General features: G+C 43.8%; 1 protein-coding gene across 1 annotated transcript in view; it reads right to left on the reverse strand.

Annotated features, from left to right (window-relative positions):
• col7a1l (collagen type VII alpha 1-like) overlaps positions 1-14275 on the reverse strand; it is a 363635-nt gene that overhangs the window by 127993 nt on the left and 221367 nt on the right. Inside the window, exons 65-70 of the mRNA XM_072281015.1 lie at positions 12926-12961; positions 10178-10258; positions 9175-9210; positions 6095-6166; positions 4604-4648; positions 4082-4117 (exon numbers count right to left, since the gene is read on the reverse strand). Of these exons, the coding sequence (XP_072137116.1) occupies positions 4082-4117; positions 4604-4648; positions 6095-6166; positions 9175-9210; positions 10178-10258; positions 12926-12961 (306 nt within the window). The remainder of the gene's footprint in view (positions 1-4081; positions 4118-4603; positions 4649-6094; positions 6167-9174; positions 9211-10177; positions 10259-12925; positions 12962-14275) is intronic.

Genomic DNA, 14275 nt, shown 5'->3' on the forward strand with positions numbered 1-14275 from the left:
TGCCTTTTCAAACATCTGAAGCCCTGTGCTACGGTACTCCAGCATGCTGGAGCTCCAGGATTACGAATGTATCAAGTTATCCAGGGTTAAGAATTAGGATTCAAGGTATTGTATGGAGGGGACACTGCACAGAATCGAAGTAAGCTGCAGAAAGTTGAGAACTCAGTCAGCTCCATCATGGGCACTAGCCTCCCCAGCATCCAGGACACGTTCAACAGGAAATGCCTCAAACAGGCAGCATCCATTATTAAGGACCCCATCACCCCTGTTCTCATTGCAACCATCAGTGAGGAGGTACAGGAGCCTGGAGGCACACACTCAATGATTCAGGAACAGCTTTTTCCTCTCTGTCATCCAAATTTTGAATTTGACATTGAACTCATATTCTACCTCACCACGTTTTTGTTTCTATTTTTACACTACTTATTTAATTTAACTATTTAATATATATATATATACTTATTTTAATATATATTGGGGAGGAGGAGGAGAAGATGGCAGCGCGACACAGCGCGCAGCAGCCACTCCGATGATGAATATCTGTTACTTGTCAAATAGGGTGCCGTGCACAATCCTGATTTGATGGAGACAGACATGAGAGCACGGAGGAACATCTGGAGAAACTTCTGAAATGCCTGCTTCGCTGCCGCCGCTGCTGTGTGATCGAGAATCTCCGGAGGGGAAGGCCCCGAATCCTCGGCTTTGCCTGTTGCTCGGCGGCCAGGGTGGGGTCGAAGCGCTCGGCAGAGATGGTGCTCAGTGTCGGAGGACTGGTCAGAGGCTCAAAGAGTCGGACTGTGGTCAGGTGCTTCCAGGATGCTGCATCAGCAAGTTTGTGGCGCTGGAAGCTCATGGCAGGGACAGTTTCTCCCTTCTACCGTCTGCGTGAGATGTTGGGGCTATTGGGACTTTGAGACTTTTTTATAACCGTGCCCATGGTCTGTTCTTATCAAATTACGGTATTGCTTTGCACTGTTGTAACTATATGTTATAATTATGTGGTTTTAGTCAGTTTAGTCTTGGTTTGTCCTGTGTTTCTTGTGATATCATACTGGAGGACCATTGTATCATTTCTTAATGCATGCATTTTTAAATGACAATAAATGAGGACTGAGTGTCCTCCTAATCTAACCTAATTCACCTTGTTTTTCTATTATGTATTGCACTGTACTGCTTCTACAAAATAACAAATTTCACGACATATGTCAGTGACAATAAACCTGATTCTGATCTTGATTCTAATTAGGGCCCATGACAATGATTGGACAATAACGCAAGTCAGGATGGTCTGCACCTTAGAGAAGAACTTGGAGTTAGCAATGTTACCATCTGAGTGCTCCCCATGCCTCTCCAAGAATGAGAAACTGGGAGCTTGCTAGTGGCTGTTGAGGGGCCTAGTGACTTGCTGGCGTGGACCTTATAGACTGGACACTATGTAATTGGTTTACTGTCCAAGGGACTACAGCAAAATTTCACAGCACAATGGCTTACCACAGGCTAGAGTGAGTCAAAATGTCTTTGATTGTTAGGAAAGGTTTCGAGGAAAATGGGTCAAATGTCAGCAAATGGAGCTAGCTTAGATGAGCATCTTGGTTGCCATGGATACACCGAGCCGAAGGGCCTGTTTCCACACTGTCTTACTCCATGTTTTCGACAAGGTTCGGAGACTAGGCCTCCGCTCCGTGCTCAAAAGTCAGCGATGTGGATGCGTGACGAAGCATGTCCAAGCACGTTGCGCTGTCCCAGTTAGGTGGTTCCTGGGATGAGATGCCCGTGCGAGCAGGAGGTGAGAGGGCCTGGAATTTGAGCCTAAAATTTGGGGTCCTGCCATTAGCTAGAACTGGAATCACACTGAAGCTCAAAGCCCAAATTTGATCAAAGGTCTGGAAGTCCAAGCTCAATAGCTGAAGCCCGGAGACTGGAGAATGGAGATCTGCCCTGAGGTTGGAGGACTGTCCATGAATGTGGGTGTGCGGGAGGGAGGGAGAGTGAGAGCAGGAAAGGGGCTTCTTTTGCTGTTGTTGTTTTGTTGCTTGTTCTATTCTGTGTGTCTACTGAACATTGTGGGCATGCTAAGTTGGTGCGGGAATCTGTGGTGACACTTGCGGGCTGCCTCTAGTACAGTAAGTCCCCGGGTTAAGAATGTCCGACTTACGGACTACTCATACTTATGAACGGACTGCCATAAAGCCTATTATATTAAAAATTTTAGTCAAATACAATGGCTCGTAATAACAAACGCACGCACTACTTTGTGAAGCTTATGAAAACATTGCGTGGCTTCAGCGGTTCATCGGCTCGAGGAAGGAGTGTGTAACTTTGTATTTGGCTTAAATTTTTCTCTTATTTACCCTTATAACCATGCCTCCAAAGCGTAAATCCGATGCAAGTGCTGGTGATGCATCATAGAAAAGGAAAACGATAATGATTGAAAATAAAGTGGAAATAACAAAGCGATGGGAAAGAGGTCATTGGAAAAGCGTTAGGCTACAGTTGGTCAACAATCGGAACAATTTTAAAGGATAAAATGAGAATAATAGAGCATGTGAAAGGCCCTGCCCCGATGAAAGCTACAATTATTACTAAGCAATGCAGTGGTTTAATTATTTTACAGTACTGTATACCTACACACATACACACACAGATTCTCTCTCTTCAGCACAGTACCGTATGTAGTTATTTTTATTATTACTGTATTATTATGTTTAAGATGTTTTAGTGTATTTGGAAGTGTTTCTTAAGTGTTTTATATGCATAGAAAAGTAAAATATATACTAAGACAAACATTTGACTAACTGATGTTAAATAAAAACCGTATGTACCTGTTCCGACTTACCTACAAATTCGACTTAAAGACAAACTTAGGAATGGATCTCATTCATAACCCAGGGACTGCCTGTACACCCTTGGGTGTGTTGGTTGTTAATGCAAATGATGCATGTTTTGATGTGTGTGTGTGTGTGTGTGTGTGTGTGTGTGTGTGTGTGTGTGTGTGTGTGTGTGTGTGTGTGTGTGTGTGTGTGTGTGTGTGTGTAATAAAAATCTGAATCTGAATCTGACCACAGTGGGAAATATTTGGACTGGGGGTGTGGCGGGGTTGTTGGAAGGGCCACAACCCTCAATAGGCTGAATGGCCACTGCCACAGTCTTAGGGCACAGGGGCAGGCCATTCTGCCCATCACACCCATGCCAACCATTGCACCCATCCACATTTATCCCATTTACCAATTCAGTTGCACAAACATTGTCTGGGTGAATGGTCAGGTACAGTTAGACAGTAATACAAGATGCGAACAGGCCCTTCGGCCCAGCTAGTCTATGCTGACCCCATCATATTTCCTGCTAGTCTCTGTTGTCCATATTCTGCCCATAGCCATCCAACCCTTCCTCTCCTTTACCATTCCACAAGCCTTTTTGGCCTGTGGATTTCCTTCGGGTGCTCTAGTGACCTGCTCATTCTAATGAGGTACAGGTTAGTAGGGTCATTGGTCACGTGGGCGCAATTGGGTGGAGTGGGCTTATTGGGCCTGTTACTGTTCTGCATCTCTAAATAAGAAAAAAATAAAATAAATGTTGCAATTGTAACTGCCTGGATAACGTCTTCTGGCAGCTCATTCCCGATACTCACTACCCTCTGTGTAAAGAAGTTACCTCTCAAGTCCTTTTAAATCTCCCTTCTCTTGCATCTGGGCCCAATCGAGATCCAGCCAATCTCTCCCTATAACTCAGGCCTCTTGTCCAGGCAGCATCCTTGTAAATCTCTTCTACAGTACAGAGGTAACTTGTAACTCAATAACATTTTCCTCCTGTTCCCTCTTCCATCTAAATCCTATCTTTTCCAAGCTATCATTCCTTTCAACCCCACCTCAATGATTTTACCGTGAGCCATTTCCATAGATATCAAGCAAGACCCTCAGTGACATCTTTGCTCTGTTCAGGCAAGGGATAATGAACATAAGCTCTGTTCATTTTTAGGAACAGACGAGGTCTTTACTGGAGCAGGTGGATGGATGCACAAATGTTTCACCCCTCTTCCTGACCAAGAGAGAAAGTTCAGGCCTCTCTCCCTCCTGAGACCTACCTTCCTTCCATCTTCTCCCGGAGTTCCATCTTCTCCCTGTGTAAAAAGCAAACAGAGTGATACTATACTTTGCATCTTAAGTGAGACGGTTTGGGCAACTAAGAGAGAAAGAGTGAAAAAGTTTCTCTTCAACTCTAATCCAGTCCTTTCACCGGTTGACTTAAGTCTACTTACCTTACATCTGATGTTGTCCAATGAATATTTATGGAGAGAATCTTCACTGTCATTTATTACTACCCCCCCTGCATTTTCTGTTGCTATTTGTAGCTTGGACTATTACGTGTAGGCGTGGCGCAGTAATGTGGCAGCTACCGCATTGTCCTGAAACCCCAAGCTCTCCTTGCGGTCTCCTGTCCTTTGTCACTGGGCTTGAATTAGTTTCCCTGCTGGCCAAGTAAAGATAGAGGTCTCAGGACCCTTAAAGAGCCAGGTCCTGGATCTCACTACTGCTTCTGTTACGCTGCTGGAGGCTGGTATCAGTGGGTTGTCTAGGCCAAAAGGTAGCAGTATAAACATACTTACGTTCTTTCCAGGAAGTCCAGGTTTTCCATTGTCCCCTGGTTTGCCCTATTTAGGTTTTAAAAAAAGATTGTGATTAAAGAAAGAATAAAATTACACATATTTAAAACTAATTTCCCTTTCCTTTCCTGAAAGTATGATATCACAGAGCTAATCTTCTTGTACCAGGGAAGACATTTCTGGTTGGATACACACAAAATGCTGGAGGAACTCCTGAAGAACAGTCTCAGCCCAAAACATCGACTGTTCTCTCCTCTCCATAGCTGCTGCCTGACCTGCTGAGTTCCTCCAGCATTTTGTGTGTGTTGCTCTGGATTTCCAGCATCTGCAGATTTGCTTGTGTCTGGTGGAATACTCTATTTTACATATCACCACACCTGAGGCTGTTCCTGTCCTCTGGCTCAGAGTGTCCTCTTCCTCTTCCACAAAGCGTTCAAGGACATGTGATCAGACTGCTACTCTACCCTCTCTACACCCTAGGCAGAATGCAAACACCGTCTATAAATTCTCTGATGACAACTCCGTTGTTGGCAGAATCCCAGATGTTGACAAGGAGGTGTACAGGAACGAGGTAGTTCAGCTGGTTCAGTGGGGTCGCAACAACAACTTTGCAACTGGAGTCAGTAAGACCAAGGAACTGATTGTGGACTTCAGGAAGGGGAAGTGAAGGGAAAAACACAAGTCCTGGTGCAGGAGAAAGTGGGATCAGCCTCAAATCCCTGGGTGTAAACATCTCTGAGGATCTATCCTGGGCCCAGCATATTGATACAATTACAAAGAAAGCACGCCAGCAGCTATACTTCATTAGGAGTACGAGGCGATTTGATACGTCACCAAAGACTCCAGTGTATATCTACAGATGTGCCACAGACAGTATTCTGACTGGTTGTATCACCATCTGGTATGAAGGGGCCAATGCACAGTATCGGAAAAAAGGTTGTAAACTCAGCCAGCTCCATCAATGGCACTAACCTTCCCACCATCAAGGATACTTACAGAAGTCAATGCCTCAAAAAGGCAGCATCAATTGGTTTATTGATCATTATAGAATGTCTCTCTGGTGCTTCCTGCTCCCTCCCCTCTCCCTTCCCTTTTTCCTAATCATGATCTCCCCCGCTCTCTGCCCTCTTCCCTCTCTCAGTCCATGATAGAGACCCATATCAGAATCAGATTTATCATCATTCACATACGTCATGAAACATGTTTTTATTTTGTGGCAGCAGTACAGTGCAATATATAAAATTACAACAGTACTGTGCAAAAGTCTAAGCTATTGCATTGGACAGCTGCTGCAAAAAAAACAAGTTTCATGACATATGTGAATGATGATAAACTTGATTCCAATTCAGGATGCAGTGAAGAAGAAGCACTCTGACCAGTCCTTGCACAGCTTCCTGCTGACTAATGGAAGTGTGTGAACCATTACTCAGCAGGTTAGAGCTCTGTGCCACCCTTCTCATAAATCACCATCGAACAAACGAACACAGAACTTACCGGAGGTCCTGGTGGGCCCTGAGACCCTCTTGCCCCCGCTACTCCTGTCTCTCCCCTAGGGCCGGACAACCCCTGTGTTGTAAAACCATCAATTAGATTACATGTTTTCACATAAACAAAATTATGAAAGGTATAGATAGGGTAAATGCAGGCTTTTCCCACTAGGTTGGGTGAGACTAGAGCTAGAGGTTATAGGTTAAGGGTGCAAGGTGAAATATTTAAAAGGAACCTGAGGGGGAACGTCTTCACTTAGAGGGTGGTGTGAATGTGGAATGAACTGCCAGCAGAAGTGGTGGATGTGGGTTTAATTGTAACATTTGCAAGTGAACCCACATCCATCACTTCCACTGGCAGTGGAAGTTTGGATAGGTACATGGAAAGGCCCAGTTTTATGCAGTAGCACTTTATGAATCTATAACATTATAAGACCTATTAAGAGAAAAATAGTTCCAATTTAGTTGATATAAGAACTTCATGCCTTTTCTTCTCCATACCCAGTCATCGTCATCATTTTGTGCCATTTTGTATGGCGTGAGTGATCATGGTCTTTCTATGACCATGACTGTTCTTGACAAACTTTTCTACAGAAATGGTTTGCCACTGCCTTCTTCTAGGAGGTGTCTTTACAAGACGGGTGACCCCAGCCACTATCAATAATGTTCAGAGATTGTAATCCTGGCATCAATGACCAGGATTTGTGATATGCACCACCTACTCATACGACCTGGAGGTGGTCAGTATATGGAATGAGCTGCCAGAGGAACATTGACAATGTTTAAAAGATACCTGAATAGGTTTTGAGGGATATAGACCAAACATGGGAATCTTGGTTGGCATAGACCAATTGGGCTTAAGTTTACCAACTTGCCAACTGTGTTATTTGTTATTAACGATTGTTTCATCGTATATGTTACGTACAGTAGATTCCAGTTAACTGGAACACATTGGGACCAGTACATTTTGGTCCAATTAAGCAGCTGATCAAATTAGACAAAGTTTCATGGAAATAGTTAAAAAGTATATAAAAGACAAACTGAGTAACAAATTATCTATTTAAATGAAATACAGAACAAATAGAACATGATCAATACTACTATAGTACTATCAAATTGTGTATAAGTTCCTAATAGTCATTGAAAAGGAATTCACTGCCGAGTTCTTTTGATTGACTGTGAACGAACAGAATCGATCCAGACATCTTGTGCAGATAATGGACTACCTTCATACAATGCTTTCAATATTTGCATCCTCCAAATCTTCATTTTCATTGTAACATTGAAGGTAATTGTCAATACTTTCAAATTCTTCATAATTCCTAATTTGTTGAGGCAGTGAAACTGTTTTATTTTCACTCCAGGCTGTTTCTGGCATCACCAAGCCTGAATGCTTGAAACCGCAGTGAGCGAAACGGTTCTGAATTGTCTTTCTGCTTATTCCATGCCAACTATCAGTGACAAAAAAAATCACTGAATTTTGAACACAAACATACGCAACTGACGCTACTTAAAAACTATTTGCTCTAAGCATGATGTAGTGTCCAATGGCTGCATAAGTACAAGGCGACTGACACTAGTTAGAAACTGCTTGGCAACAGTCTCCTGCCCCAATTAAGCAGCATAATGTCCCAAATGAACAAAGGGAATCCTGGCTATTTTCTTGATTAAGTTTTCTTCTTTAAGGGCTGTCCCAAATAAGCAGCTGCCCCGTTAACCAATGGCCTATCAACCTGAATCCACAGTATATAAACTTCATTAAGAATAAATAAGACATTTGTAAAATTAGTCACAAAATTGGTACAACTTGGCAGATACATGACCTGATCAATAACTGTTTCAAAAGACATTTTAAATCCAGATTGCGCACATTTCTCCCCCACCGCTGAATGATGCCAAGGTCTAATTTTTTCTATTTTTACAAAACTTTATTTAAATACACTGGATAAGAAGTTTCTTTAACCAAGTACTACAACTGTCTCCCATTTAATTCCACATACTACTGCTCACTTTATTAGGTACATGAGCAGAACCCGATGTGGTCTTCTGCTGCTATAGCCCATCCTGTTCAAGGTTCAATATGTTTTCAGAGATGCCCTTCTGCACACCACTGTTGTAACGTGTGGTTACTGTCACCTTCCTGTCAGCCTGAACCAGTCTGGTCATTCACCTCTGAACTTTCTGATTAGCAAGGAGTTTTTTTCCCACAGAACTGCCGCTGACTGGATTTTTTTTTTGTTTTTCACTCTATTCTCTGTAAATTCTCGAGACTGGATGTGTATGAAAACCCCAGATCATCAGCAATTTCAAAGATACTCAAACCACCCCATTTGGCACCAACATCATTGCATGGTCAGAGTCACTTAGATTGCATTTCTTCCCCATTCTGATGTTTGGTCTGAACAACAACCGAGCCTTCTGTCCATGTCTGCATGCTTTTATGCATTGAGTTGCTGACACACGATTGGTTGATAGGATATTTGCATTAACGAGCAAGTGTACAGGTGGGCCTAATAAAGTGACCACTGAGTGTATGTTTAATTGGCTCTTTTAAAATCACCATTCCAGCAGATTTTAATAACCAACTCCTAATCTATCCTGCAAATCACTTATTTAAGTTGTACTTTACTGATTAAAGAATTTATTTTGGCAGTGTGGCAATTTATTTTGACAGCCCCAGTTTTCTGAAAAATCCTTTACAACCAATTAAATATTTCTGAAGATTTGTCAGAAAAATAAACGTTGCAACAAGGATTTATGTAGTGCTATTAATATAGGTGACCTTTCCAAAGTCTTTGACTAGACTGACTTCAGATTAATACCAATTAAAGGCAGCATTAGGGTAGCTGACTTAAAAATCCAGTTTAAGATGCAGGTTTTAAGGAATACCTTAGATGAGGAGGGAATTTCAGAGTTAGGGTATAGGCAGTGGAGCAATAACCGACAATAGCAGTTGAGAGGTTCAGCAAGTAAGACTCAAGTTTTGGAGTTCCCATAAGGTTATAGAGTTGGAGGAGGTAAAGGGATTCATGAATGAAGTTCGTAGAACCATGGGTTGGAGCATTCGTCTTCAGTCTTGTTACTTACATCTCTGCCAGGTTCCCCTTGTTTGCCCTGGTCACCCTGTAGAGGAAGTGAAATGAACATATCAACAAAGTCACCAGACCGATGTTAACAAATGCTCTCTAATCACCACCGCTGAATGGAAAAGAGAACCATCTGCTTTATTTGTTGCATGAACATCAAAACATACACCGAAATACACCACTTGTGCCAGGAATGTGCAGAGGGTAGCCCTCAAGCTTCACATTTCTGGTGCCAATAATAGCATGCCCACATCTCACTCACTCTTACCCATACAGTACTGTCCTAAAGTCTTAGGTAAATATATATACTGTAGCTAGGATGACTAAAATTTTTGCACAGTACTATATTTATCAATATGGAGCAAGAGAGTGAGTTTGTAAATCTGGTGGGAACAAAGGATGGTGCCAACGGCGAGGGTGAAGTGCACCCACATCCTCGAGACACCAGGCAAGATGATTCCAAACAATTGGTTTATTGATAATTACAGGATGTCTCTCTGGTGCTTCCCAATCCCTCCCCTCTCCCTTCCCCTTTTCCCAGCCTCTCTCTGCCCTCCTTCCCACTCACAGTCCACAATAGAGACCCATATCAGAATCAGGTTTATCATCGCTCACATATGTCATGAAATTTGTTTTTTTATGTGGCAGCAGTACAGTGTAATACATAAAATTGCTACAGTCCTGTGCGAAAGCCTTAGGCACGCTAGCTATGTATATGTGTGCCTAAGGCTTTTGCACAGTTCTGTATGTCTCTGGGATGTGGGAGGGAAGTGGAACACCCGAAGGAGATCCATACGATCATGGAGAGGATGTAGAAACTCTTTACAGGTGGCGGCAGGAGTTGAACGCCAATCTTACAGCGGGCGCTGTGAACCGTTCCGCTAATCGCTACGTGGACGTGCCACTCTACTGGCTTTACTATCCATCTTCCCTTCTGGTCACTTACAAACAGCAGGATCTGTAACTCTGTCCCACTGGAAACTTAGGACACGTGTCACACTCACCCTCAGCCCAGGAGACCCTGGGAGACCATTCTTCCCATCAATCCCATTCCTGCCATCCTGTCCAGGTGGTCCTCTTTCTCCCTGCGTTCCAAGAGCAAGGACCAGGGTTAAATTCGTGTCATTATTTTTGTAAGGAAACAATATAGACTGAAAATTTCAGTAAATAATATGACAGGAATTAAAGACAGATTTGGATGGAAATGAATTCTCTGTAGAACGCACTAAGCACGTTGAACTGCTCTCCTCTATTTCTGCTCCACTCCCACCTCAGATTAGGAGCAGAGTTCAATGTGCAGATGTCACTGCTTCACTTGTTCATGGGATGAAACTCTACCATGACAATTTATTTCTGTATTTAGTGATACAATTTATTTATGTATTTCGTGTATAAGATAATGAGAGGCATTGATCGTGTGGATAGTCAGAGGTTTGTTCCCAGGGCTGAAATGGCTAGCACGAGAGGGCACAGTTTTAAGGTGCTGGGGAGTAGGTACAGAGGAGATGTCAGGGCTAAGTATTTTACGCAGAGAGTGGTGAGTGTGTGGAATGGGCTGCCGGAGGCGGTGGTGGAGGCGGATACGATAGGATCTTTTATGAGATCTGGATAGGTACATGGAGCTCAGAAAAACAGAGGGCTATGTGTAAGCCTGGGTAATTTCTAAAGCAAGTACATGTTTGGCACAGCATTGTGGGCCGAAGGGCCTGTATTGTGCTGTAGGTTTTCTATGTTTCTATGTCTCTATGATACAGTGTGGAACAGGCCCTTGGGGCCTAATGAACCCACCTATTTAACACTGACCTAACGAAAGAACAAATTACAATGACCAATTAACATACTCATGGGAAGGCTTCAGGAGTAAAGCCCAAGGAGCTGGAGTCCCTAAGGCAGAGCTACATTGAGTTCAACACTGACTGGTTACCTCTGTGATGCTGCCTGTGCCAAACTGTATGGGTCTCTGCCGTTCCTTTGGGTTCAGCAGATGTGTGGAGAGGGGGAGCTTGCTACACGGGCAACAGCTCGCTCTCCATATTGTGCTGCCCTGGTATCTAGACAGCGAGGGCACAACTTCCATGGTCGACCAGGACCGACGGAGTCCTCTTTTCATTACAATACCAACCTTTAAGAGGCATTTACACAAATACAACAATCAGCATGGGAACACTGAGATACAGACCATATGCTGACAGGTGTGCAGTTTAAAATGGCCTCATTGTCAGCAGGCGTGCATGGGGTGGTCAGGTGTGCTAGATCTTCTGGTGAAGGGGCTTGTCATGTCCATTCTGGGGCAGCTTGCACACCTTTCGTCCCCACCGAACACTCAGCTCTCGTTGTGGCCCCAAGTAGCTGTTTCCATGTGATAGTGACCACACCCAGATGGGCTAATATAGGTGAGAGTAGCCAGCAGGCCTCATACTCCGCTGAGATATGGACATCCCTGCCATAGCATGTGAAGTCAGCTCCCTCACACTGGATGGATGACATCTACAGTGAGATCTAAACGCCAGTAGGGTGGTACTACTGTGCTCCATGGAGAGCGAAGGGCATGACAAGGCAGAGAAGACATCATGGTCATTCATTGCCACAATGGAAGGCCCCAGTTTGTGACGCTTGTTGGTACCACTGGACCTGGACATCCGATTTGAGAGACTGGATCTGCCTCAGTGCAACAGCTTTCCCACTCTAAAAGCTTCCCTGCATGGGTTTCCTGTCATCGTCAGACATGGCAGGCAACCACCATGGTCGGAATAGATGCTGTGGGCTGAAAGGCCTGACCAGTGCTTGAAACATAGAAACATAGAAGATAGGTGCAGGAGTAGGCCTTTCGACCCTTCGAGCCCGCACCGACATTCAGTATGATCATGGCTGATCATCCAACTCAGAACCCTGTACCAGCCTTCCCTCCATACCCCCGATCCCTTTAGCCACAAGGGCCATATCTAACTCCCTCTTAAATATAGCCAATGAACTGGCCTCAACTGTTTCCTGTGGCAGAGAATTCCACAGATTCACCACTCTCTGTGTGAAGAAGTTTTTCCTCATCTCGGTCCTGAAAGGCTTCCCCTTTATCCTTAAACTGTGACCCCTCGTTCTGGACTTCCCAGTTTGCTGCACTATATTCTTCCGTCTTCTAAACTCAAGTGAATAAAGTCTGAGTGGACCTAATCTTCCCTCACGCAGTTGTTCCATGATTCCAGGAATCAGACCGGCAAGACTTCATTCTACTTCTATGACTCACACCAGTTTCTGGGGGAACTGAGCAGGTCAGGCATGTGTGGAGGGGAATAAAGAGTAAACGTTTCAAGCCGAGACCCTTCTTCAGGACTGGAAACGGGACAGAAGTCAGAAGTAGCCCCCTCCTTTAGCTCAAAATGTAGACGTATTAATTCCCTCCGTAAATGTTTCCTGACTTGCTGAGTCCCTCCAGCATTTTGATTGTTGCTCAAGACTTCCAGTGTCTGCAGAATCTCTTCTGCCTGCTGTGACTCTGGTAACCATAAACTGGGGGTAGGAAACAGCATCTAGAGAGAGGAATAGAGTTGATGTTTCAGGCTGAGACCTTTCATCAGAGCTCCTTTATTACTTTCCATAGATGCCGCCTGACCTGCTGAGTTCTTCCAGCATTTTGTGTGAATTTCTCCGGATTTCCAGCACCTGCAGAATCTCTTGTGTTTGGGAATCTCTTGTTTTTACAGCTTCAAGAAAGGAAGATATTAGTCAGTGTTACCGCAACTTAGGAAGAACTTCACCTTATCTCCTGGGAATCCTCTTGGACCTTGATCTCCCTAAAGGAAAGTAAAACATTAGAAAAATCAACTTTGCAAATGTAAAGATCGAAGTTGAACCTTAAACGTACCTCAAGCCTGAATCTTTTGTGCTTGTGTACAAGATTTATTTTTGTGTGACGAGTGAGTGATGACTGGAATCTGTTTCTGGGGGATGTAGTGAGGGCAGATTTAACTGTACTGTTCTGAAGGGAGCTGGATAAATATTTGAAAGGAAACTATTTGTAAGACTGTTGGTGGAGGGTGGGGATGTTGATTCATTACACTCATACAAAGCTTGTACGGACTCAGTAACCTACATAGTCTCTTTCCATGCTGTGACACTGTGATTCATTCACATACTTCACTTTTATCATCAAAATGGTCTTCCTCAGTAACCTCTTCTCACCCCAATCCCATAAGAACCATAAAACATAGGAGCAGAATTAGACATTTTGGCCCATTGCCTCTGTTCCACCATTCCATTTCAATCCCATTATCCCTCTCAAACCCATTGTCCTGCCTCCTGCCCGTAACCTTTGATGTCTTTTTCTAAACAAGTGTAAGGGGTTTTCTCTTTTATGTTACTGCGTATGTTAATCAAAATAGCTTCTTTGTTATGTTAAATGCTGAGAAGGCTCTCTCGCTGCAGCTTGTTTGGATTATCTTATTGATAAGAGAGCGAATGAACCAATGGATGCCCATGTTATTCTTCTTTGAGGTGATATGCTGTCTCATATGGCTGCGAAATGGTGTTTTTAGCGGGCTTTTGGGAGGAGAGACCGGGGCTAAGATGGACTTGCTGGGAGCGCTCTGGTTGATCACTTTGGGTGGTCACGAGCTGTGAGTCGAGGGGGTCGGAGTGGATCGCAGGTTGAAGAAAGACGGTCCCGGGTATTTGAGCTCCAACTGTGTGCACGAAGAAATTGAACTTTCATAAGTCTGGCGCCTTTTTCTTTTTCTTTTATATTGTATCTCCATTAATCTCATAGTCCTAGTAAGATTTATAAAGTGTAATCTGTAAAATGTACATTGTGCGATTGATGTTTGAGGCCGAATCAGGTGGCATTGTACAGCGACCGATGCAACCGGGAGACAAGGTTGGGCGGCGGACGGGGTTTCCCCTAGATAAATACAAGCCGATATAGCTGAGCATTACACAAGAACCTATAAACCTTGGCTTTAAATATACCCATGACTTGGCCTCCTCAGCCATCTATGGCAATGAATTCCACAGATCCACCGACCACTGGCTGAAGAAGTTCCTCCTCATCTCTGCTTTAAAGGACATCTTTCTATTCTGAGGCTGTGCCACGTGGAGAGATTTCCGGCATC

This window comes from Mobula birostris, chromosome 16 (assembly GCF_030028105.1).
Source record: "Mobula birostris isolate sMobBir1 chromosome 16, sMobBir1.hap1, whole genome shotgun sequence".
NCBI lineage: Eukaryota > Metazoa > Chordata > Chondrichthyes > Myliobatiformes > Myliobatidae > Mobula > Mobula birostris.